Consider the following 27,008-nt stretch of genomic DNA (forward strand, 5'->3'; position numbering starts at 1 on the left):
AGCTACGCCCCTGTAGTGGACTCGTAGTATCCCACAATGCATCGTGAAAAGTAGTGTACAACCAATGGTCACTAACCAAGCAATATATACCATCATGCATTGCAGTCATGCTGAAACAAAAGCTGTTTCATAAGGACCGTTAAGTATTTTAGATTGAATATAGCATCCATCCATCCATTATCTGTAGCAGCTTATCCTGTTCTACAGGGTCGCAGGCAAGCTGGAGCCTATCCCAGCTGACTATGGGTACACACTGGACAAGTCGCCAGGTCATCGCAGGGTTGAGTATAGCAGTAGTTTGTTTTTCCTTATGACAACGGGCACGAGACAAATTTATAAGTTGTGGCGCGAAAATGGCAATAATACCGTAGTGTGTTGGGGGTGAACGGACGGAGGAAGAAGCACATTATAGACATTCAAGTACAATTAAAAATAGTAAGAGAATAGAAAAAAGCTAAACTAGAATAAGACATAAAATACAAGAACGAATGTTACAGTTCAGAGCAAGGAATTAATCAAAAACCTCAAATTTGATTTAATAAAAGGCAGCGGCAAAGAAGAAAGTATTCAGCCTTGATTTAAAAGAACTGAAAGATGCAGCAGACACAAAGCACTTTGTATTGATTAATGTGGGAAATTCGCTCAGTATAATATGTATTTATCACAAAAATACATGCATGTATTTATTATTTTAAAAACCCACCAGCAGACTGATCTGGCACGTTTTAATTGTGCAACATTAATGACGTAAATAACGGCGCGGCAGAGTAGTGTCCGAAAGTGTTTTTTCATTTTACCAATGAGCTCACTATATAGTCCTCTATATAACAATTCCCTATATAGTGAGTAGGGAGTAGTGAATGAGTGAGTGATTTTGGACACAGCTGCAGTTTTCAGACTAGATTAAAATAAGTTATTTAGACAAAAATAAATAAATAAATAAATAAATAAATAAATGTCTGTTACCTTATTTATAAGGTAACAGACATTGTTAGCCTCACAGCAAGAAGGTTCTGGGTTTGACCTTCCCGGTCGACCGGGGCCCTTCTGTGTGGACTTTACATGTTTTCCTCATGCCTGCATGCATTTCCTCTCACAGCCCAAAGATGTCAAAATAGTCTGAATTGCCCATATGTGTGAATGGCTGTCTGTCTCTCTGTGTTAGCCCTGCGATGGATTGGTGACGTGTCCAGGATGTACCCTGCCTCTTGCCCAATGTTGGCTGAGATTGCCTCCAGCTCACCCACGACCCAGATAGAATAATGGGTATAGATAATGAATGGATGTTTACCTGGGACCAAATGGACCCTCAGTTTTAGCCCATGTGCATATGCATTCACATGCCATACCCAAAATCAACAAACCCACTTTTAACCCATTTGCTCCCTGGAAAGGCATGTGAGCTGGGAAGATGACCTTAAATGAAGGTTTGTTTTCCAGTTTCCAGTGCACCCATACAGTATATCACACCTGAGCCAAATATTTATTGCTCCTAATTAGAGACGTGTTGGGCGATGGAAGTAAGCAAAACTGCTTAAAATTCATGCTGCTTTACAGAATGTATATATTAGTTTTGGTGTTGGTGTGCTAAGACTCACTCTTGATTCCATAATAACTGGCCGTCTGGGTCCAGCAGTCCCTAATTAAGGAAAACTAATTCCTGAGCCAACAAAAACACGCTTGACTATTGCTTTCTGAGAAACAATACTTCAGCAAAGACCAGATTAAGTGTGAGCTAAGTGGGATATCAGATTACGGACAAATACTCTTAAAAAAGCAAGGTCTGTAAAACACAAATTTTATTGTTTTCATCAACTTGTAGTGATTTTCATTCCTTAACGTTAACATTACTTTTTTAATGTTAGGTGTGTATAGTTGTGTCTGAAATTGGTGCTGGGAGACTCCTCCTTAACAGCAAACAGGATGAAACACTCCTCCTACGTCTCTCATCATTCTTTTGCCCTGCCTCTTACCTTATCTCTCTTAAGGGGAAGAGTTATAGTGAGTGCCACATCCTGTGCAACCACTCTCTGGAACAGTAGACTGTTCCCTATTAAATATACAATTGTGGAGGAAAGACCTTGTGGTGAGGAACAGAACAGGAAGTGCAGTCAGCAACAGGTAAGCAATGAGCAAGTGAAACCTCAGCCAGAACATAAATCAAAGGTAAATGTAGTGGGAAAAAATATTTGGCTGTCTTGTAACTTAAACCTATCTGAATTGCAGCTATCTGATTACAGACAGACTGGTTTACATTGGCACTGTACTTGTGAAGGCAATGAGTGCAATGTGATTTGCGTACCTCTGTGGTGAGAACTCTCTGAAGTGGCACAGCTCCCTGCACGACTGGCATCCCACAGCCAAATGAGAATAATGTAGTCACACTGCAGCCGCACATGACAAAACAGCTTATTATGCAGTAGGGGTAGGGGTACAAACCTTCTGCTCTGTGAAGACATTGCCATGTATATAGAATATAACGCATTAGAATATAACACATTGTACTGCAATTGCATGGTCATTTCCTGGTAGTACATCTGAGTAAAATGTCTAGTCTCTCGAAGCACTTCATGATTACCGGGGTGAGGGCCACAGGACGGTAATCATTCAGGCTGGTGACGGGAGACTTCTTCGGCACTGGGATTATTGTTGCAGATTTTAGGCAGGGTGGGATGACTGCCTGAGCCAGGGAGAGGTTAAAGATCCTGGTGAAGGTGGGGCGAGCTGGTGGGTGCACGCTCTGAGCACCTTACCAGGTACACCATCTGGGCCGGCAGCTTTCTTGGGGTTCAAGAAAGAGTGTAATATTTTATCTTATAATGTGACTCTCTCGTGCAATAATTTATAATGTGACTGTCTCTGTGCAATACTTTATATGTGCAATACCTCACTCCATAATGTGTAACACAACACATACACCTCAGACTGTGCACCTTACCCCCTTACACCCCCCTTTTTTTTTCCTCTCCCCCCTTCCTCTCTCTCTCTCTCTCTCTCTCTCTCCACGCTGTTATTGGAGATGCTTTAATCTCATTGTACATGTGTATAGTGACAATAAAGGCATTCTATTCTATTCTATTCTATTCTATTCTATTCTATTCTAACCAAAAGCAAAACTTGTTTTTGTTGAGGTGAGACAGGATAAAAGACAGAAAATTTAATGTTGCAGGGGACATTGTAAAAAAAAAAAAAAAATCTCATCGCAGTTAAAGTAAGAACATATTTTAGATGTTCAGACATGCAAATCTGTGATACGTATCAGAAAAATAAGAAAGAAAAGAGAAGCAGCAACAACATCAATACTTCAATACATTTTTGACAAAGGTCCTTCATCAGAGCAATGTCCAAAATGATGTCGATTTGCACTAGACAATACAACATACTGTATATCATTCTTACACGGTGGTGTAGAATCCAGACTTACTTACTCCGTTTTCAAGTGTTCATTGGCTGGCTTTTTCCTTCATCTTCTGTGCTCAGAGGTCATGTATTTTATGAATATTTCTACTCCATTTGCATCGTGTTAAAACAATTTTGATCAGTGTCACCACACTGGCACTGATGGTGAGTCGGAGAGAGGGTTCAGTGTGTATACGAGGACAGAGAAAGACAGTGAGTGCCTCGTATCTTTGGATTTGTGCACGTGGCCTGTTTTTTTTGTCTCTGATTGGGGAATTGTGTGCTCATTGTTTCCTTTAGGGATCTCTTTACATCTGTTGTGCTTGATATCATTGCTAATAAGGTTCACTTTGTCCAAGCAGTTGACTCAATGCTGCTGTAATAAATCAAACAGTTTAACACTCAGTGTATCAACAATTTTAATCTCATGAGCTGTCTGCAGTTACGATGTGACACTGGATTAAACACTTCCTTCTAACATGCTAGGCCATTTTGGCATATTTTTCAGAGACGAGAGTAAATGAAGAAGATGAATGTTGACTAATACTGGAGGGTAATAATGAAGCAGAAGGGCGAAGTGGAGGACAGTGCAACGCTGATTACCCTGTCTGAGCTCCCTGATTTTAACTACGGAAGCACGGAAATGGGTGGAGTAAGTATGTGTGTGTGTGTGTTTGAGAAAGCTTGGGAGTAGGAAAGAAATTGATGCTTTACTTCCCTGCTTTGTGACTGCGTTATGAGCTCTTAATAATTGTGATTAGTTTGCATGTGGTTTTATAAAAGGTCAGCACTGTCAAAAAAACCCAAAAAACCCCAACATTTATCGATTTTTAATCCCTCTTTGCATACTTGGTAACACATGACAAAAAGTATTTTTGTGTGCATTTGCATTACATTCATTCTAGTTAGTCTTTGGTAGTATGAAGTGCTTTACTTTCCTTTGCTTTACTTTTGTAAGTAACATATGACATATGGATCCCTCACAGTCACCTCAGAAGGACAGGAATGTGTTTAGTGATGGAGTCACATGCATTGGTAAGTCTGCATTTAATGGTTTTCAATATATATGAATGCTTGCATGTATGCGAATGCAATAGATAGATAGATAGATAGATAGATAGATAGATAGATAGATAGATAGATAGATAGATAGATAGATAGATAGATAGATAGATAGATAGATGTTACTGGAGGATGCAGTTAAGAAATGAGCACATTCAGTGCACAGTTTAAATTGCATTCACTTCCAGTCCATTAGTCATGTATCTGATAACGAGCACTGATTTGTTTTTTTACTAACCTTGATTTTAGCTTCTCAGAGAAAACACGCTTGCCACTAAATACTTTAAAGTCAAATAACATGGAAGCTGCTAATCTGATGAACATATTTTTATGGTGTTGTATTTGCGCTGGTACACTTGAATGTGCTCTGATTCTGTTTTGTTACACGGTATGAGCATAAGAAAGTGTTCATTCGTAATATTTATTTTTCTGAAATGTGAACAGATTTTGTTCTGGTATGGGAAGAGCCTGTGAATCAAGCAAAGCCTGATGAACTAGAAGATAAATCATCCAACACCACGAGTGATACCCACAGGAAGTGGAGGATGGAGTTCCTGTCCAGGCTGCAAACAGCTGGCCTGCATCAGGAGATGGTCAATATCACGTACAGTATCATGTTTATTATTAATTCATAAATACCAGTCTCGCCACATAGCACACATGAGTGATGATTAGCACATTCCAAAATATGCTAAATAACTGCAGTCCACATGTACTGTATATTTTTGAGGAAACAAACCTTTGATTGTTTTATAAGTGAGAATGTTTCACGAAGCAAGGCAGCTGACATGGACGTCTATGACAGAAATTCCACTGTTATTTTAAACATGCATTTAATTTTTATGAATAACAATGGCAAATCTTTAGAGGCAGCACATGTTATGATTTTATTGTTTCCAACAAAATAGCTAAACACACACATTTCTGGATATATGATTGCATTTTGAGAGTATTGGTGCAATAAACTATTATAAAACACGATAGTAAACATGCTGCAGAACTTGTAAACCTGACAGATGTGTAACTAAAAATTGAAATAGTTTTGTTTGGCTAAGTTACTATGGTGTTCTCTTTATATTTAATACATTATTATGAATTTTTTTATTACATTGTGTCTGTTGTTAGAAAGAGGTTGTGCAAGGAAAAACAAAAACAACATACGTTCTCTTGAGTGCCCCCTGGAAAGTGCTGTGCTATTACGCAGAGGAGATCAGCCTCCGGGTACCATTACAGGTAAATCAACACATGGGGAATACCATTTATAGAAACTTTACCGAGGATCTATTCATAAGACTTGCAAAATATACTATGTGACCAAAAGGATGCAGAAACCTGACCATCACACCCATATGTGCTTGCTGAACATCGTATTCTAAAACCATGGGCATTACAGCTAGACGGCCTTCGATTTCATAAAATTGGTGAAATTTAGTTCCCTCTGAAATTTGGTCATTGTGATATATGTTTATTTCTGTAATATCTGGGGAACCCCCCCAAAACAAAACAGGCCATTCTGTGGCTGGGAAGTTATTTAATTTGAGGGGATTCCCTAGCAAATAATGTGCATGAAATCGCTCACTTTGCACAGTCAAGCAGACAGAGGAAGCCTGTGTGCGCATGTGCAGGTTTACCATCTTCTCTTCCTTCTTTTTTTGGGTTTTACAGCAGCTGACATCCACAGTGTTGCATTACTGCCGTCTACAGGTTTACCTTTGACCGTGCACTGGCAGTTACATCATTCTGTCACTAAATGAACAGCTGATCACACCGCGGTGCTCGCTGACCGCCGATATTTATTAGTTTGGTCCTGCGTTTCCTTTCCTTCGCAATAAAACATCTTTTCTTCCACTTTCCGTTACTATAGTCAGTCTTTCACGTTTCATTCACACACTCACGTCCTCCATTTTCCTCTCCTGTTTCAAATTTGTATCCCACAATGGCTTGTGCGAACAGGGAAAGCCCACCATGTGATGCATGACATAGTATCTTGAATTGCGTTATGGTGAAACAGGAAAAAATAATGGAGAATTTAGGGCCACGTGACTCTAAATTCATTAATTGTTCTATTTAAAAAATAATAATAAAATTGGAAGTCTGTGATTTGAATTCAGTAGCTTTTGGTCCACTAAATAAAAACAATTGGGTGTCAGGGAAAATTATTTTTATGATCTAAACTTGAAAAATCTGAAAGGCAATATAGCTTTAATATGGACTTATTCCTCCCTTTGCAGTTATAATAACCTATCAAGGCTTTTTAGAAGATTTTGGAGTTCATTCAGCCAGCCACAAGGGCATTAGTGAGGGCAGAAACTGATCTGCTGAAGGTTTTCAGTGATGTTGAGTCATGTGAGGTTGAGACCCATGTTCTTCCACACCAATGTCAGCAAACATTGTCTTTATAGACCTCACTTTGTGCACAGGGACATTTCATGCTGGAACGGTTGGGCTAGGCCCCAAAGGAAATTTGTAATGCAACAGCATACAAAGACATAAACACAATGGTGTGCTTTTAACTTTGTAGCAACAGCATGAGGAAGACCTACATATATGTGTGATGGTCAAGGTGTCCACCTAGTTTTGGCCATATAGTATATATATTCATAAAATGTGTCTTAGGGTGTTATCTCTGTCTGATGGATCTGTTCTACAGGTTGAGACATCTCCAGAATCCAACTGGTCAGAAACAGTCCTCAGGAAGTTACACATCCCTAATATCTTAGCTCAGGAAGTACCCAACCCTCCACCAGACTACTACACCTGCCAGTTCCGTGCAAACAAACTGGAGAGGTATAGTATCACCCCTGTCCTGTTACTAATCTTCAGTGGGACTCAAACACTTGGTGCTTGTTTTTTTAACCATTGAAAATCAGATGATTGTGCACTGACAGGGTTCATTACATAGAGTGGTGCTTGAAAGTTTGCGAACCCTTTAGAATTTTCTATATTTCTGCATAAATATGACCTAAAACATCATCAGATTTTCACACAAGTCCTAAAAGTAGATAAAGAGAACCCAGTGAAACAAATGGGGCAAAAATATTATATTTGGTCATTTATTTATTGAGGAAAATGATCCAGTATTACACATCTGTGTGTGGCAAAAGTAGGTGAACCTCTAGGATTAGCAGTTAATTTGAAGGTGAAATTAGAGTCAGGTGTTTTCAATCAAGGGGATGACAATCAGGTGTGAGTGGGCACCCTGTTTTATTTAAAGAACCGGGATCTATCAAAGTCTGATCTTCACAACACGTTTGTGGAAGTGTATCATGGCACGAACAAAGGAGATTTCTGAGGACCTCAGAAAAAGCATTGTTGATGCTCATCAGGCTGGAAAAGGTTACAAAACCATCTCTGAAGAGTTTGGACTCCACCAATCCACAGTCAGACAGACTGTGTACAAATGGAGGAAATTAAAGACCATTGTTACCCTCCCCAGGAGTGGTCGACCAACAAAGATCACTCCAAGAGCAAGGCGTGTAATTAGTCGGCGAGGTCACAAAGGACCCCAGGGTAACTTCTAAGCAACTGAAGGCCTCTCTCACATTGGCTAATGTTGATGTTCATGAGTCCACCATCAGGAGAACACTGAACAACAATGGTGTGCATGGCAGAGTTGCAAGGAGAAAGTCACTGCTCTCCAAAAAGAACATTGCTGTTCGTCTGCAGTTTGCTAAAGATCACGTGGACAAGCCAGAAGGATATTGGAAAAATGTTTTGTGGATGGATGAGACCAAAATAGAACATTTTGGTTTAAATGAGAAGCGTTATGTTTGGAGAAAGGAAAACACTGCATTCCAGCATAAGAACCTTATCCCATCTGTGAAACATGGTGGTGGTAGTATCATGGTTTGGGCCTGTTTTGCTGCATCTGGGCCAGGACGGCTTGCCATCATTGATGGAACAATGAATTCTGAATTATACCAGCGAATTGTAAAGGAAAATGTCAGGACATCTGTCCATGAACTGAATCTCAAGAGAAGGTGGGTCATGCAGCAAGACAACAACCCTAAGCACACAAGTCATTCTACCAAAGAATGGTTAAAGAAGAATAAAGTTAATGTTTTGGAATGGCCAAGTCAAAGTCCTGACCTTAATCCAGTCGAAATGTTGTGGAAGGATCTGAAGCGAGCAGTTCATGTGAGGAAACCCACCAACATCCCAGAGTTGAAGCTGTTCTGTACGGAGGAATGGGCTAAAATTCCTCCAAGCCGGTGTGCAGGACTGATCAACAGTTACCGGAAACGTTTAGTTGCAGTTATTGCTGCACAAGGGGGTCACACCAGATACTGAAAGCAATGGTTCACATACTTTTGCCACTTACAGATATGTAATACTGGATCATTTTCCTCAATAAATAAATGACCAAGTATAATATTTTTGTCTCATTTGCTTAACTGGGTTCTCTTTATCTACTTTTAGGGTTTGTGTGAAAATCTGATGATGTTTTAGGTCATATCTATGCAGAAATATATAACATTCTAAAGGGTTCACAAACTTTCAAGCACCACTGTATGTTTCAGGAAGCAGGAATGTAGAAGTAGTGTTTAAATGTAGTCTGGGTTAACATACAGTATTGTTTACACAGAGTTTGCTTGCTGTACCACCTCCTTAAAGTCAAACACACACACTTACACACATCACATTTATCATGTCTATATTTTGCTTGCAGGTTTCTTGGCCATGAAAACAAAGACAGTTTCTTCAAGAAGACACAAAGACATCAAATTGTAAGCTTGAATGCTTGAAAGTATTTTAACAATAGTGAGTTAACCTAATAGATTTAGTCATTAGCCTGTTTTTATAACTTTCATTACATTATTCAGGTGTTAGAGCAGGGTGTTTTAAAGAGCTGGGAATGTACCCTACTGCAACTCTGAGCTCTTTTATTTCCTTGTGCTTCAAATGGAGTTCCTTCTCCGTATGTGTCGGTCCAGCCCTAAAAGCTGCATTTTGCCCTTTGAAGAATTAGCCTAAAATGTCATAAATTAAACCTGAAACGCAAAGTTAATTACTCTTCTTGCACGTAGAATGCACAGTATATTGTTATATGTACATACAGAGGTTCCCAAACTAGGGGTCATGACCTTTAGGTACAAATTTCCCTGTCCATCTGATTCCTCAAACAAACTAGTGTTGTGTCTCAATCCACACCACACACTTCTGTATTACTCTAGAGCATTAACACTAACTGCTTTTCCTATGACAGTTAGTATTCGAATTTTAAAAACCTCTCATGTTACCTCTCATGGTGCCTTCAAACCTACGGAAGAGTGTGTTTGGTGTACCAGCCTTCTGGATTTTCTAGAATAGTAAATCCATTTGAATGTACCGGTAAGATGAGAGTTTTCAATTTGAGACACAGCGCATGAGACAACAGTCACAACTATAACAGAAAGTTTTTAAAGATAGACAGAGTTCATCAATTTAATATCGCTGTGTATGAAATCTCTAAACATTTACCTTGATATATACATATATGTGTGTGTATATATATACACCGGTATATGCACAAAGTACATACTGTATGTATAAAGTGAATTTAATAGGAATTTATTAGACCACAGTTCTTATGATTTATTGAAACTGATTGAAAGTCTCATCTCATCTCATTATCTCTAGCCGCTTTATCCTGTTCTATAGGGTCGCAGGCAAGCTGGAGCCTATCCCAGCTGACTACGGGCGAAAGGCGGGGTACACCCTGGACAAGTCGCCAGGTCATCACAGGGCTGACACATAGACACAGACAACCATTCACACTCACATTCACACCTACGGTCAATTTAGAGTCACCAGTTAACCTAACCTGCATGTCTTTGGACTGTGGGGGAAACCGGAGCACCCGGAGGAAACCCATGCGGACACGGGGAGAACATGCAAACTCCGCACAGAAAGGCCCTCACCGGCCCCGGGGCTCGAACCCAGGACCTTCTTGCTGTGAGGCGACAGCGCTAACCACTACACCACCGTGCCGCCCTGATTGAAAGTGTTGATTAATTTTCTAAAACAACACGGCTATAATACTGCTGGCTGTAATTCAGATTGGTCTTGAGGACAGAGGACTATGTAGCATGACAAATTACATTTATTATTATTATTATTATTATTATTATTATTATTATTATAGAACAGGATAAAGTGGCTAGCGATAATGAGATGAGATTATTATTATTAATAACTTTTAGGAGAGAGAAAAAAGAGATTATTGAGGAAAGGACTGTTTGTAGCTGCTATAAGTGACAATGAGAACTTGTTTTGAAGTAGCGTCTCAACATTAAATGTTAATTTTACTGTAAATGGCTAAAATGTACCCTGTGTTTTTCCTTAAATAATAATAATAATAATAATAATAATAGGGGTGGCACGGTGGTGTAGTGGTTAGCACTGTCGCCTCACAGCAAGAAGGTCCTGGGTTTGAGCCCAGCGGCCGGCGAGGGCCTTTCTGTGCAGAGTTTGCATGTTCTCCCCATGTCTGTGTGGGTTTCCTCTGGGTGCTCCGGTTTCCCCCACAGTCCAAAGACATGCAGGTTAGGTTAACTGGTGACTCTAAATTGACCGTAGGTGTGAATGTGAGTGTGAATGGTTGTTTGTGTCTATGTGTCAGCCCTGCGATGACCTGGCGACTTGTCCAGGGTGTACCCCACCTCTTCCCCAGTCAGCTGGGATAGGCTCCAGCTTGCCTGCAGCCCTGTACAGGATAAGCGGTTACAGATAATGGATGGATAATAATAATAATAGGCAAATTGCTGTTATATAAGAGGAATAAAACACTTCAGGATGTGCTGTTACAGGAAAACAATCATCACACCACCCATAGTTGATTAATTTCCCTACAACACATCATATGATATTATATTCCTAAATCATCTCGTATTTTTACATGGAGAAAATGTCTCTAATTCTGAGTGACATATCACTGCTACAGAAAGTGACACACTGATAATATCCTCTGCTTTTGTCCCACAGCTGTATGAAATATTAGCTAGGACACAGTTTGGAGCGTTAAAGAGGGGAGAGGTTGGGGTAGCCAGGCTGGTCAGTGAGAATGTGTTCACCGCTGCCTATCCCTTACACGAGGTGAGTCTCTTTTACACTGAAATGTAATATTTCCATGAGAAGAAAGCAACACAACTCCAGCCATATGCTGTCATCTCATTTTATGACAGACACCGAGTTTGTATTCAGTGCAATGATATAAAAAAGGCTTTGCTTTCCATTTTTCATAAAGTCATATTGACCAATATAGAAAATATCTAGCCCATAATACACACAGTCATGTAGCTAGCACGAAGATTGAGAACAAAAATGCTAATTTATTATCTCATCTCATCTCATCATCTCTAGCCGCTTTATCCTGTTCTACAGGGTTGCAGGCAAGCTGGAGCCTATCCCAGCTGACTACGGGCGAGAGGCGGGGTACACCCTGGACAAGTCGCCAGGTCATCACAGGGCTGACACATAGACACAGACAACCATTCACACTCACATTCACACCTACGGTCAATTTAGAGTCACCAGTTAACCTAACCTGCATGTCTTTGGACTGTGGGGGAAACCGGAGCACCCAGAGGAAACCCACGCGGACACGGGGAGAACATGCAAACTCCGCACAGAAGGGCCCTCGCCGGCCACGGGGCTCGAACCTGGACCTTCTTGCTGTGAGGCGACAGCGCTAACCACTACACCACCGTGCCGCCCCTAATTTATTATTATTATTATTATTATTATTATTATTATTATTATGTGATTCAATCAAACATGAACATATTTGTTCAGTATAGGTACACAAATATTTAAAATAAATAAAGAAGTTACATACAGTTATACTACTATATATACTCTTGATATTATCCCTTATACTAACCATTATGCTCATTTTGTCACTGTTGTTTTAAGGGGCATTATCAGATACCTAAAAACCAACTTAAACCTGACTCTCTGAGCATGAGGCAGATTTTGTATCAGTATTGGGCACGTTGGGGCTGCTGGAAGAAGTACCAGCCTCTGGACCATATCCGTGAATATTTCGGCGAAAAGGTCGCACTCTATTTTGCCTGGTTAGGTATGTAGTATGAGGATGTGCACATAGACACTAAATAAAAACATGTGATTGTACTGTATTGTCATTTTTACATATTTGTGATTGACTTCACTGAGAAACAGATCAGGTGCTGACATTTGTAAGGTGTGTGTTTCTTATCTAGTGCTCGCTTATCTACTGCTTGACAAATTTTACCCCACCCAAACCTATCTCACAATTTTTTTATGTCTTCTTGAGTTAAATATCCTCTCTCTCTCTCTCTCTCTCTCTCTCTCTCTCTAGGATTTTATACAGGGTGGTTACTTCCTGCTGCAGTCACAGGCTTCCTCTTGTTTGTGTTTGGAATAGGACTTATGGTCACTGATGCCCCAGCGTGAGCAATATTGATATCTTTTACCTAGGCCAAGAGTATTAGCAGAGTATTCCTATCCTGATCATGACCTTCAACCTTTCTATATTATATCTAGACAGGAGATCTGCAACAATGGGGACAGTATTGTCATGTGTCCAATCTGTAACATTTGCAGCTACTGGAATCTCTCCAGCATCTGTTACACTTATAAAGTGAGTTTCATGAGTCTGTGTGAATGGTACTGTGTAAGTTAGTGTGCTGTATATAGTAAAATATTGTTATTATTTTGCCATAGGTAGGATTATTATTTGACAATGGCGGAACAGTGTTCTTCAGCATCTTCATGACCCTCTGGGCAGTCACCTTCCTGGAGTACTGGAAGCGTACCTGCTCTGTCCTGGCCCACAAGTGGGAGTGCTCCGAGTTTGAGGAGATTGAGGTAAGCAGAAAATATAATAAGACTCTAGACATGCATGTAGCTGTTCCAAACAGTGAAGTGGGGAAATTTTTCTTCATTTTTTGGCTGCCCGTTAGGGGTCCCCACAGCAAATCATCATGATCCACATATTTGATTTTACACCTTCTTGATGTACCTCTCCCCAGTCTGTCTGGGCTTGGGACTGGCACTAAGTATGCACTGGCTTGTGTAACCCCAGTGGCTGGGTATTTTTACCTAATTTGCATGTCTTTGGACTTGCGGGGAAACCAGAGCACCCAGAGGAAACCCACACAGACATGGGGAGAACATGCAAACACCACACAGAAAGGCCCCCGTTGGCCATGAGGTTTGGACCCAAAACCTTCTTGCTGTGAGGCAACGGTACTGACCACTGCACCACCATGTTGCCCAAGAAATGGGGAAAATGATTATCCATATTATCTTAATTTCTGACCTTGGAGGTCATCTGTGTGTGTTTTTGTTAATACATACAGTTTATAAATGTCACATGTGGCACCTATAATCATAACACATCTATGTGAATTCCTCAGCAAAAAACCAAGTCTTTCACTGCTTAAAGGTGCAGTAAATAACTTTTAGCACTCAGCATTAACATTAACATACCCTCCCCCAGCCCACCTGGTCAAAATATGTGTGCCTTATGAGGAATGAAGAAAAATGGTAGCGCTAATGCTGATTTTATGCAGATGAGTCCTACCTCTAAACGTATGCTACACTGGGCCAGAAAAAAGTAAATGCAAACTTGAAATTAACAAACCAGCCAGATAAATTGCAGAACAATACTGCAGATTAAATATTTTTCTAAGGAAACTTTATCTCTATGTGTGATTTTATAGGACTAGAACACCTTTCAACATCACATACTGCACCTTTAAATTTAGTTGTAACCAGTCTTGGCCTTGGGGGAGCTCAACATTACATTATAGGCATTTAGCAGACACTCTTATCCAGGGTGAAGTACAACATACCCAGAGCAGCCTGGGGAGCAAGTGGAGGTTAGGTGCCTTGCTCAAGGGCACTTCAGCCATTCCTGCTGGTCCAGGGAGTCGAGACGACAACCTTTTGGTTTCAAAGCTGGTTCTCTATGTGTGATAATTAGGCCATGGCTTCCCCATGGGGGTAGCATGGAAAGTAACTCTCTCTATAAATATATTACACACATGTTTCATGCTCGAGTGTGACACAGGACTACTTATAATCATCATTTTCTAATTAGAGATGCTGTAGATTTTTAATAGCTACACCTTCTTATTATCAATTTATAATTTTAGGAAAGGCCAAGGCCAGAGTTTACTGCCATGGCACCAATGACAGTCCATAATCCTGTAACAGGGGCTGAGGAACCACATTTCCCAGAGATTAGCCGGTTTCGTCGCATGGTGACTGGCAATATGGTCATCATCCTGATGGTAAAGTAACAGTGACAGGGAAATGAACTTACTCCTTTTATCCTTGTGTTAAATAATGTTCCATTTGTATTTTGATACTCAGCTTGATCTCTGCAGGTTACTGTAGTTTTGATGTTCTTGATAGCAATTATTCTCTACCGGACCATCCTGAGCATTATTATCTACAGGTCTCAGAATGTTTTTTTCATATTCTCTGTAAGTACTTTTTGGCTATTGTACAACATACATTTGAATAGCATCATTTTCATTATTTCAAATGTCAGAATAGTATGGTTATCTTTTTAATATATAAAGCTATGCAGTACTTTTTTTTATCAAAGGCTTTACAGCGGACTCAGTGACAAGCTAACAGGGCATTAGCCTAATAAATAAACATTTATTTAATTGTAAAAGCAGCAACAACTTGGTTGTTTTTGTACCAATGCTGTTCTCTTTGTCTATAACACAGGCTGGGAGGATAGCAAGTCTCACCGGCTCAGTGCTAAACTTGGTGGTGATTATGTTACTGTCTAAGGTCTACACACGTCTCGCCCAAATCCTGACCCGATGGGGTGAGCAGGCGTGTGCGAAGTTTCATCCATGATTGTTATCATAATGCAGAGCTCATGATGTATTCCTTTACCACCAACAGAAATGCACCGTACTCAGACCAAATATGAAGATGCGTTTATTCTCAAAGTGTTCATCTTCCAGTTTGTCAACTTCTACTCTTCTCCTGTGTACATTGCCTTTTTTAAGGGCAGGTGAGTGTGCAGCAAACACTCCTCACTTCATGTGAAAATAGACAGATGAATTATATCTGCTTTTAACTGTCAGCCTCAGACCATATTACTTGCCTAGGGAGTTCAGCCATGCGATCGCTGTCTGTGTATACATCTCACCGCGTGCACTTCTGGATAAGGCATGTGATGTCATCCACTCCACTGTTGCTAAGCTCCAGACTCAACATTCTAATGCCTTCATTTTTATCTCTGGGGACTTTAATCATGTTACATTGGAGTCAACTCTGCCTGCATTCCATCAGTTTGTTAACTGCCCCACAAGGAAAAATCGTACAATTGACCTCATGTATGCCAATGTGAGGGAAGCTTACAAGGACATTCCACTGCCTCCGCTGGGTAAATCAGACCATAACTTGGTTTTTCTGCAGCCACAGTACATTCCATGTGTGCGCAGACAGCCAATCACCACATGGTCATTCAGGGTATGGTCCCCTGAGGTAGAGGATGCTCTGAAGGACTGTTTTGAGTGCACTGACTGGAGGGTGCTGCAGGAATCACATGGGGAGGATATTGAGGGGGCTATTCACTGCAAAACTGATTATCTGAACTTCTGTATGGACATTGTTGTTCCCATCAGAACTGTACGTTGCTTTCCCAACAATAAGCCTTGGATAACCAGTGACGTCAAGGACCTCCTTAATAATAAGAAGAGGGCGTTCAAGGATGGTGACCATATAGAGCTGAAGCGCTTACAAAGGGAGCTCAAGGTCAGGCTGAGAGAGCCAAAGGAGAAGTATAGCAGAAAGGTGGAGGAAAAGTTGCAGAATAACAGCATGAGGGAGGTTTGGAATGGGTTGAGAACCATCACAGGCTGCAAAAAGACCAGCAGTATAGTGGAGGGTAATGTGGAGAGGGTAAATCAGCTCAATCAATTTTATAATCATTTTGATGCAGCTGTCTGCCCCAGCACCACCCCCCAACCTCCTCCATCGGCTGGGGCTACCCATACATCACCCCACACTCACCCCTCACTGCTTTCCTCTACCATTGATGCCCCCCCCCCGGCAGCTACCTCACTCAGTGTTCCACGCACACCAATCAACAACCTCCAGCCTGTTCACCAGAAGCTTCCTCCCCCTTCTGTCTCCATAACATCAGAGATGGTGACGCGTGAGCTCAGGAGACTGCAGCCTAGGAAGGCCGCTGGACCAGACAGAGTGTGCCCCAGACTCCTGAAAGTATGTGCAGCTGAACTAGGTGAGCCTTTACAATGTGTCTTCAACCTTAGCCTACATCTTGGGAGGGTGTCAACATTGTGGAAGACATCATGCCTCATCCCAGTTCCTAAGAAGCCACATCCCAGTGAACTGAATGATTTTAGGCCTGTTGCCTTAACCTCCCACATAATGAAGACAATGGAGCGGCTTCTACTGCACCTCCTCAGACCCCAAGTCAGTCATGCACTCGATCAGCTACAGTCCGCATACCAGGATAAAGTAGGAGTGGATGATGCCATCATCTACCTGCTGCACAGAGCTTACTCTCACCTAGACAGAGGAAATGGTGCTGTGAGAATCATGTTTTTTACTTCTGCAGTGCCTTTAACACCATTCAGCCTCCCTCCCCCTGAGAGATAAGCTACTGCAGATGAGGGTAAACCCACACCTAGTCTCCTGGATAATAGACTACCTTACCATGAGACCACAGTTTGTGAGGCTGAAGGACTGTGTCTCTGGGACTGTGATCAGTAGTACGGGTGCCCCACAAGGAACTGTCCTCTCTCCTGTCTTGTTCACCCTCTACACGTCAGATTTTAGTTACAAGTCTGAGCTATGCCATATGCAGAAGTTCTCTGACGACACAGCTATTGTGGCATGTATCAGGGATGGACAAGAAAGGGAGTACAGCAACCTGGTGAAGGACTTTGTGGAATGGTGCAGGGCAAACCATCTGATGCTGAATACCTCCAAGACCAAGGAGATGGTGGTGGATTATAGGAGGTCCAGCTCCCCTCCACTCCCAGTCTCCATTGAGGGGGTCAATGTGAAAGTAGTTAAGTCCTACAAGTACCTGGGGCTGCACCTGGAAAATAAACTGGACTGGACAGCTAACACAGATGCACTTTACAAGAAGGGGCAGAGTCGACTCTATTTCCTGAGAAGGCTGGGGTCTTTTAACATCTGCAGTAAACTCCTGCTGATGTTTTACCAGTCTGTCATTGCCAGCATTCTCTTCTATGCTGTGGTATGCTGGGGCGGCAGTGCCAATAGGAGGGACACTGGACATATAGACAGACTGGTGAGAAAAGCTGGCTCTGTGGTTGGCGCTGAGCTAGAGTCCATAGCATCGATAGTTGAGAAAAGGACCCTCAGCAAACTCCTGCTAATTATGGACAATGAGCACCATCCCTGGCACGGTGGTGTAGTGGTTAGCGCTGTCGCCTCACAGCAAGAAGGTTCCGGGTTCGAGCCCCGTGGCCGGCGAGGGCCTTTCTGTGTGGAGTTTGCATGTTCTCCTCGTGTCCGCGTAGGTTTCCTCCGGGTGCTCCAGTTTCCCCCACAGTCCAAAGACATGCAGGTTAGGTTAACTGGTGACTCTAAATTGACCATAGGTGTGAATGGTTGTCTGTGTCTATGTGTCAGCCCTGTGATGACCTGGCGACTTGTCCAGAGTGTACCCCGCCTTTCGCCCGTAGTCAGCTGGGATAGGCTCCAGCTTGCCTGCGACCCTGTAGAACAGGATAAAGCGGCTAGAGATAATGAGAACCATCCCCTATACAGCACATTGAACAGGCAGAAAAGCCTGTTCAGTGGCAGACTGCTCTTTCTGTCATGCTCAACAGATAGGTTGAGAAAATCTTTTGTTCCCCGGGCCATTCAACTTTTTAACTCTTCCCTGAAGGGGTAGGGAAAAATGGACTACTGGGTTTGAGTTCCGTTTTTTGGTAATTCACCTGTTTTTATGCCTGAATTTAAGCAAATATTCCTTATGTCCAGCCAGTGCAGTAATCAGTACTTTCCTGTTCTGACTGATTTTTTTTTGCACTATAAATACAGACTGTGATTTTTATGTCTCATCCCTATAGACTTATGGACACTTTGACCCATCTTTTTGCACTATCCCCCTATTGGTGCACTCACAGTGACTGAATGTGGAATATATGAATGTCGCATGAATGTCCATTCCATTGGTATTGTGTTTTTCTTTGTCCTTGTGTGTGTTGAATGTACAGTATAAGTATGTGTCTTAAGAGCTACGGGATGTCTAAATTTCCTTTTGGATCATTAAAGTATCTATCTATCTATCTATCTATCTGTCTGTCTGTCTGTCTGTCTGTCTGTCTGTCTGTCTGTCTGTCGTTTTTTTTAAGGTTTGTTGGATATCCTGGAAACTATTATATGCTTTTTGGGATTCGAAATGAAGATGTGAGTGTAAACTACATTCAGGTTGCTTTGCTTTCATTAATTAGTTGTTAATTTTTTCATTCATTTATATTAATTTCTTAATTTTTTCTGAATTCACAAATAGCATTACACAACAGTACTTTAATAAAGTGTGCAGTCTCATCAGTTTGCCTTATTTCATCCAGTGTGGTGCTTCGGGATGTCTTATTGAGCTTGCTCAAGAACTGTTGGTCATCATGGTTGGCAAACAAGTCATCAATAATGTTCAAGAATTTGTTCTTCCGTAAGTCTTCATTTCTTTACAACAAAAATTTGAATTTTCAGAATTTCCCCTTAAAATGTTTAAAAATGCTTCCAATTTTGATCACCACAGTAAGGTAAAGGCATGGTGGCACAAGCGGAAACTTCATCCAGCTCAAAGAGAGAAGGGAGCAAACGATCATGATGGTGTGGCACCCTGGGAAACAGATTATAGACTGCTGGTGTGCGAGGGCCTGTTTGATGAATATCTGGAAATGGGTGAGTTGTTAAATTTCACATCGTTCCCACACTTATATTCCCCCACTGATTTTTTTTGCACACACAGTACTGTGCAAAAGTCTTAGGCATATGTGAAGAAATGCTGTGGACCAAAAATGGCTTAAAAAATAATGAAATGAAATGTTTCAACATTACTACAAAATACTATAAACAACAGTAAGCCATAATAAATGAAACAAAGGCAATATTTGGTGTGAGACGACTCTTTGCTTTAAAAAAAAATAGTAGTCTCAGGTACAGTGAGTGCAGTTTTATAAGGAAATGAGCTGTAGGTTTTACTGGGCATCTTAAGCCAGTATCTCACTGGGCTGCGGCAGCCTGCGACTAGTTGGAGACACAACAATTGCGATAAAATATGTGAATTAGTGACAATTTTCACTTGGAATCACACTGAATTGATGTTCGCATATTTTATCGTAATTGTTGTGTCTCCAACTAGTTGCAGGCTGTCGCAGCCTGGCTTTCCCTCGGCAGGCAGGGAAGTAGAGGAAGCCTCACGGAAACTGACTTGAGAAGGGTTCGCGACGGCTTCACGACACCAGCGACGCATTTGCGGCTATTTTGACAGAAATTTTGTCGCACAAATTTTTTGAACATGTTCAAAATTTCAGTGACGAAGGAGCGACACTTTGCGACTCATGCGAGGAAATTGAGAAGCCCCGTGAATGTTTCAAGACACTTTTGAAACTCTCTCGCGAATGACGTTCGCAATTTGTCGCAAGCTGTCGCAGCCCAGTGAGATACTACCCTTACAGAACCAACCACAGTTCTTCTGGACACTTTGACTGTCACACTCGCTTCTTAATTTTGCAGCAAAACCCAGTAGCCTTCATTATGTTTTCTTTTTTAATCTGAAAAAATGGTCTCTTATGGGACATTCCACTGAATGGGTGCCATTTGCTTGTTGTACCACTCCCAAATTAAACTTAATTTGTTATATCTTTTCAACACTGATTATAATAACACACATATTTAACTATTCAAAATGTGTATTGGTCAACCTCAGGCTACATTATTTATATTTTTACAAGGTTTGGAAGTCAAAGATGGCTGCATACTCTTTATATGAGTAACAGGACTGAAAGTAACAGGACTGAGTTTTTAGCCTAGGATTAGTTAATACATGCAATTAAGCCACATGGCGTCATCGCTAATAGCATGACCACACTTAGCACATTCTAGTGATTTACCAAAAATCTGTATTTTTAAAATAAACAAATATCATCTAAGAAATAATTTAAGTAACAGGACAGTATGTTGACATTGACCTTATCAGTCAAAGTTTAAAAAAAAATCATCAAATATACAGAAAAGTAAATGAGAGAACTAACTTTTGGTCTTCCCATGGCCTTCAGAAGACACAACTGATGTAACTTCCTGTTGAGCATGTGATTTATGGAATGTTCCAAATTTGTCAGATGGGGTAATATGTTTGAGTAACAGGACTGAGTGAAAACCCAGGGACATGACTAAAATGTGTATTTTAACTAAGATATTGTGGATTTCTTATGAAAAAATATATTTAAACCATGGATAGGATATGGAGTCACACAACAGTGCAAAAGAAATACTGTTTCTGAAGGATTTTAATCATAATATTTCATAGTTAAGTATAAAGTTAGAGTGCGGGGACAGGTAACACATGCTATGTTTCAGTGTTTTAGGTAGTTTTTATTCATCCTTACAATTATATATCTTAAATTTGAAATCAGATCAATGTGCAGGACATTCTGCGTAATAAGGAAATGTATTTTAAAGTACATTTTTATGTGCATTTATACATATAATTTTCTAGGGACGGAAATGGCACCGATTCGGTGGAATGGCTCTTATGTACGTAATATGCTGCTTAGATACAAACATTTTTTTTCTGTAACATTTCATTTTCTACTGGAAAATTAATGTTTGGAACTCTAAAATGTTTGTATGAAAAAATAGGGTGCTTGAGACTTTTGCACAGTACTGTAGATATCTCTTATTTACATTTTTTCCTCAAGCTTCTAAAATGTTATATGAACACTAGTGATTTTTATAGATGGTATATTTTGTAGATATTTTATAGGTAGATAATATCATTTGAGCTATAGTATAGTATAGTATAGTCTTGTCTACTATAGTATATTTTATAGTTATAGTCAATACAGACTCACTGTTATCAATCCAAAGTTGATTATTTTCCAATAACAGCACAACCTGTTGTCTTTTATTCTACTTACACCACAGCAACATGCCAACAATTAAAAAAATTTCATGTCGTCAATAAATAATTAAATTAAATATTTGACAAAATTGAGTATATCACACTTTTAAGACGAAGAAGAAGAACAACTTTATTTATCACACGTACACTTAAACACAGTGAAATTCCTCTCTGCATTTAACCCATCTGAAGCAGTGAACACATACCGTACTGTACATGCACACATGTGAGCAATGAGCACACACACATACCCAGAGCAGTGGGCAGCTATGCTACAGCACCCAGGGGGTTAGGTGTCTTGCTCAAAGGCACTACAGCCCAAGACTGCCCCATATTAACCTAACCACGTGTCTTTGGACTATGGGGGAAACTGGAGCATCCGGAGGAAACCCACGCAGACACGAGGAGAACATGCAAACTCCACACAGAAAGGTTCCCGTTGGCCACTGGGCTTGAACCCAGAACCTTCTTGCTTCTTGCTAACCACTACACCACCGCGCAAAAACACTGTTTAAAGTTACATTTAATGTTGTGTTATATCTGCAAAATGAATTCCTATTATCCGATTATGCCAGCTATGAACAGTCTTTCCCTCACCAGCCTCTCTTTATTATCTCTCTTGAAGTTAATAAAATAAACAACCAAAAACAGATACACAATTTGTCAAATTACTGAGAAACTTGAAAGCACAACATCCTCTGTCCTGAAGACACTCCCATGGCAAAAAAACATTCTGCTGTTACAAAGTATTGACAATCGACACTCAAAACTTCTTTCATAAACTAGTAGTTATTGCCCATGAACCTTATTTCCTCTGAATGGTGCTTTTCACAGGGGTTAAATCGCTCCTCGCATCTCCTCACTGATATACGGTAGACTCGGCCCCAGCGGAAGTCTCCAGTGAGGCACGCTGATCACAAGGTCCCATACAATCGAAAGTCTCAGGCGAGTGGGGGAGGGGATTCCCCAGCCGAGGCTGCGTGCAGTGTGTTAGCGCAAGCATGTAGCCTGTAGGAAATGAGTAGTGTATTGGATTAGCACTAATCCCATGTTTTGGAAAATCTAAAATCTTGTCTTGGGCCCCTCTGGGGTGTCACCTATCCATGTGCAAAGTATGGAGTACAGTATGTGCGTCCAGCCGTGTCGATTTGCATAGGTGAACAGACAGACAGCCTTCCTTTAGTAGTACAGATGCTCGATAAGCTTCAGTATATCAATGACTATACGGTCCCCTATGAAAGTATTGGAACTGCAAGGCCAGTTCTTTTGTTTTTGCTACACTGAAGACATTTGGGTTTGAAATGAAAAGATGAACATGTGACAATACATCAGAATTTCAGCTTTTATTTCCATATATTTACATCTAGATGTACTCTTACTTTGCAGTCCTGCAGTTTGGTTTCATTACAATCTTTGTGGCGGCTTGTCCCTTGGCACCACTCTTTGCCCTGGTGAATAACTGGGTGGAGATACGTCTAGATGCACAGAAATTCGTGTGTGAGTACCGCAGGCCTGTGGCTCAGCGCGCTCAGGACATCGGGATATGGTTTACAATCCTGGAGGTCATCACCTATCTGGCTGTGATTAGCAACGTGAGCTTTCCGGGTTTATAGTACACTACCGTTCAAAAGTTTGGGGTCACTTTGAAATTTCCTTATTTTTGAAAGAAAAGCACTGTTCTTTTCAATGAAGATCACTTTAAACTAATCAGAAATCCACTCTATACATTGCTAATGTGGTAAATGACTATTCTAGCTGCAAATGTCTGGTTTTTGGTGCAATATCTCCATAGGTGTATAGAGGCCCATTTCCAGCAACTCTCACTCCAGTGTTCTAATGGTACAATGTGTTTGCTCATTGCCTCAGAAGGCTAATGGATGATTAGAAAACCCTTGTACAATCATGTTAGCACAGCTGAAAACAGTTGAGCTCTTTAGAGAAGCTATAAAACTGACCTTCCTTTGAGCAGATTGAGCCCATGTTTACATTAGACCGTATCAGCGGATCATCAGATTAACGTTTTTAAAACGATTAGTGTGCACACAGCAACACCAATACACGATTTGCGTGCACATAGCAACGCCAATACACGGATACGCTCGGCTCCGCGGGCATCCTGCGCTCCAAATCACTCCGCCCTGAACAGCGAGTGCCCTCTGGAGGGTGCGCACTCCGTCCCTGCGCAGCTCACACAGCGCGCGAGTGAAGTGCACAAGCCACGATTCGGGACTGAGCCGCTGTGTGTGTGATCCCAGCGCATATCACTTACCACTTGCAAGTGGAAGGATGGCAAGCCTAAAGACAATCATAACTACACAATGGGCAGTATTTGCAACAGTATTTTCATACTTTTATACTCTTTAATGAAAGGTGATACAAGGCGGAAGTCCGCGCTGTTTTTCAGCAGTCGCGTCACATGACCAACGCCAGCGAATCAGGAAGGTGGATGTCACAGTGACGTTGTCCAATGAGACGCCAGCTAGAGCTCAGCACAGCGTATCCGCGTATTCTGAATGTTTACACAGCACCGGAGCTGACACGATCTGGATTGAATACGTGGACGCTGGCGGATTCCCGTTTCCTGGCGTTTCCAGGCGGTTTAATGTAAACGGACAGTGCATCCGCGAAGAAAACGAGACGGATACGGTCTAATGTAAACGTAGCCTGAGTTTCTGGAGCATCACATTTGTGGGGTCGATTAAATGCTCAAAATGGCCAGAAAAATGTCTTGACTATATTTTCTATTCATTTTACAACTTATGGTGGTAAATAAAAATGTGACTTTCCATGGAAAACACAAAATTGTCTGGGTGACCCCAAACTTTTGAATGGTAGTGTACATCTTGATAACACAGCTTCACTCCTTTTTGTTGTTTCTTGTATGACTCACCATTAAAATATCTTTTTTTGAAGTTTTGCTGAAAGTATTTTTTTAAGAATGCCTTTTTAGTGTAAACATAATCAGTGGAGCTGCTAATGAGAATTTAAGTGTCTTTATTTTGGCCATGTCTAACTTCCTGTTCTCTTGTTAGGCTTTCCTGATTGCTTTCACGTCTGACTTCCTGCCACGTCTCTACTATCGCTACACCACTGAGGGCAGTCTGAAAGGCTACATCGATTTCACCCTCTCTGTTGCACCCAACAACTTCACCCAAAGTGATGTGCAGTGCAGGTAGAAAGACTCCTCCAGTAAAGCAGGCAGTTATATAGTGTTGATTTTTATCACATTTGGTGAAAGGGAAGAAAAATGGCTATTAGGAATCTGAAGTTACAATGTTTATCCTCAGGTATCGGGGATTCAGGGATGAAAGGGGACATCACACTCCTGAGTACTATAATCTGCTGGCTATTCGACTAGGTTTCGTCATCATATTTGAGGTGTGGTCAATATCTCATCTCATCTCATTATCTCTAGCCACTTTATCCTTCTACAGGGTCGCAGGCAAGCTGGAGCCTATCCCAGCTGACTACGGGCGAAAGGTGGGGTACACCCTGGACAAGTCGCCAGGTCATCACAGGGCTGACACATAGACACAGACAACCATTCACACTCACATTCACACCTACGGTCAATTTAGAGTCACCAGTTAACCTAACCTGCATGTCTTTGGACTGTGGGGGAAACCGGAGCACCCGGAGGAAACCCACGTGGACACGGGGAGAACATGCAAACTCCGCACAGAAAGGCCCTCGCCGGCCACGGGGCTCGAACCCAGGACCTTTTTGCTGTGAGGCGACAGCGCTAACCACTACACCACCGTGCCGCCCGTGGTCAATATGTATTAAAAAATTATCAATCTAAATGCAATACATGCAATTTTCTTTAAAAACTTGCAGCTTTCTGCTAAACGTAAAGTGTTTAATTTGTTTCACAAGAATATCTTAGAACCCGAGCATCTATATTGGATGAGGATTTGAGTATTGATACTATGTTTAGAGGTGTATGGAGCGCCTGTTAACCTTTTAACGAACAAAGTCCATACTACACTATCAGCCCCAAAACATCTTAACTGGTTGTATTTTTTTTTTTAAAATCTTGGACAGGAACTTCATGCTTCTAATGTTTTGAGTGTAGGGTTGACACTTTCTCTTAAATTTTGTTTCAGCATGTGGTATTCCTAATTGGACGCATGATTGACTGGATGGTTCCTGATGTTCCAGAGGAGGTGGAGATAAAGATCAAGAGGGAGCACTACATGGCTAAAGAAGCTCTGGCTGAGAATCAAGTGAATTTGCCTCATTTGATAATGAATTTTATAAATACTCAAGGGTCAATGATATAAAAGTGTAATATTTGCTTTTGTCTGTCCATATGCAGGTTTTAGAAGCGGCTGTAGAAGCCTCTGGATTGCGACACAGAGTAAAGTCAGAAAGATCCACAGCCTTACCTCATGACACTGTCTCACCTCTGGCAAATGTGTCCTCCACTGAGGACATTTTGAAGGATGTTTGACATTTATCCAGGAGTTGGATGAATGGACATGATGTATTCATAAGACTAAGAGAGTTTACAGATGGTCATGCTCTGGCTCATTAGCTCAAAAATTCAAATAGTCCAATGACCACTAACAATTTCTGTCCATCTAGGCAAATTATTTGCTTGCTTTTATATTTTCATTTTATATAAATATAAAATATTTACACTACTGTTCAAAAGTTTGGGGTCACCCAGACAATTTGTGTTTTCCATGGAAAGTCACACTTTTATTTCCCACCATAAGTTGTAAAATGAATAGAAAATATAGTCAAGACATTTTTCTGGCCATTTTGAGCATTTAATCGACCCCACAAATGTGATGCTCCAGAAACTCAATCTGCTCAAAGGAAGGTCAGTTTTATAGCTTCTCTAAAGAGCTCAACTGTTTTCAGCTGTGCTAACATGATTGTACAAGGGTTTTCTAATCATCCATTAGCCTTCTGAGGCAATGAGCAAACACATTGTACCATTAGAACACTGGAGTGAGAGTTGCTGGAAATGGGCCTCTATACACCTATGGAGATATTGCACCAAAAACCACACATTTGCAGCTAGAATAGTCATTTACCACATTAGCAATGTATAGAGTGGATTTCTGATTAGTTTAAAGTGATCTTCATTGAAAAGAACAGTGCTTTTCTTTCAAGGAAATTTCAAAGTGACCCCAAACTTTTGAACGGTAGTGTATATTTTATATTTTCCAGGAATTGTAAGGGCAGTTGCACTACCAGTTTTGAGAACTCAGTAATACTGTACAGTGCAATTGTGCAGTCTCAGTCCTGACAATCCAGTTGTTATTACAATTATATTTTTACATGACTCACAATATTCACAGGACTAATACTGTATTATTATTCATAGGACAATCTATAAATTCTATATAAATAAATTCTTAAGAGAAACACAGGTTTTGTTTTAAAACAATTCAATGTATTATGAAATCTA

The 27,008-nt window shown here is 40.9% G+C and overlaps 2 protein-coding genes across 4 annotated transcripts in view; one reads left to right on the top strand and one right to left on the bottom strand.

Moving 5' to 3' along the window:
• LOC132901619 (uncharacterized) overlaps window positions 1-27,008 on the bottom strand; it is a 117,261-nt gene that overhangs the window by 16,312 nt on the left and 73,941 nt on the right. For both annotated transcript variants that reach the window (XM_060944141.1, XM_060944140.1), the window contains exon 3: window positions 2,303-2,384. In XM_060944141.1, the coding sequence (XP_060800124.1) occupies window positions 2,303-2,384 (82 nt within the window). The remainder of the gene's footprint in view (window positions 1-2,302; window positions 2,385-27,008) is intronic.
• Window positions 1,996-26,932, top strand: ano7 (anoctamin 7). 2 transcript variants are annotated; one of them, XM_060944137.1, is made up of 24 exons: window positions 1,996-2,121; window positions 3,908-4,051; window positions 4,386-4,434; window positions 4,906-5,054; window positions 5,587-5,694; window positions 7,112-7,248; window positions 9,131-9,188; window positions 11,425-11,535; window positions 12,355-12,520; window positions 12,782-12,872; window positions 12,967-13,063; window positions 13,147-13,290; window positions 14,583-14,720; window positions 14,817-14,915; window positions 15,169-15,271; window positions 15,352-15,463; window positions 18,813-18,867; window positions 19,032-19,129; window positions 19,220-19,365; window positions 22,973-23,178; window positions 24,619-24,758; window positions 24,874-24,964; window positions 25,693-25,812; window positions 25,905-26,932. In XM_060944137.1, the coding sequence occupies exons 2-24, from the start codon at window positions 3,959-3,961 to the stop codon at window positions 26,037-26,039; spliced, it is 2,646 nt and encodes an 881-aa protein (XP_060800120.1). In that variant the 5' UTR covers window positions 1,996-2,121; window positions 3,908-3,958; the 3' UTR covers window positions 26,040-26,932. The 2 variants fall into 2 exon arrangements, with proteins under 2 accessions (XP_060800120.1, XP_060800121.1); XM_060944138.1 differs by lacking the exon at window positions 1,996-2,121 and having other exon boundaries at window positions 3,963-4,051; window positions 4,358-4,434.

The sequence above is a fragment of the Neoarius graeffei genome, chromosome 17 (genome assembly GCF_027579695.1).
Source record: "Neoarius graeffei isolate fNeoGra1 chromosome 17, fNeoGra1.pri, whole genome shotgun sequence".
NCBI lineage: Eukaryota > Metazoa > Chordata > Actinopteri > Siluriformes > Ariidae > Neoarius > Neoarius graeffei.

What these genes read in the sequence shown, in the direction of transcription:
- ano7 (XM_060944137.1), top strand. Translation starts at nt 3,959, where the DNA reads ATGAAGCAGAAGGGCGAAGTGGAGGACAGTGCAACGCTGATTACCCTG. An exon ending in CTGGCCTGCATCAGGAGATG is followed by an intron (nt 5,055 to 5,586) that starts GTCAATATCACG and finishes GTCTGTTGTTAG; the next exon opens with AAAGAGGTTGTGCAAGGAAA. An exon ending in TTGGGATTCGAAATGAAGAT is followed by an intron (nt 18,868 to 19,031) that starts GTGAGTGTAAAC and finishes TATTTCATCCAG; the next exon opens with TGTGGTGCTTCGGGATGTCT.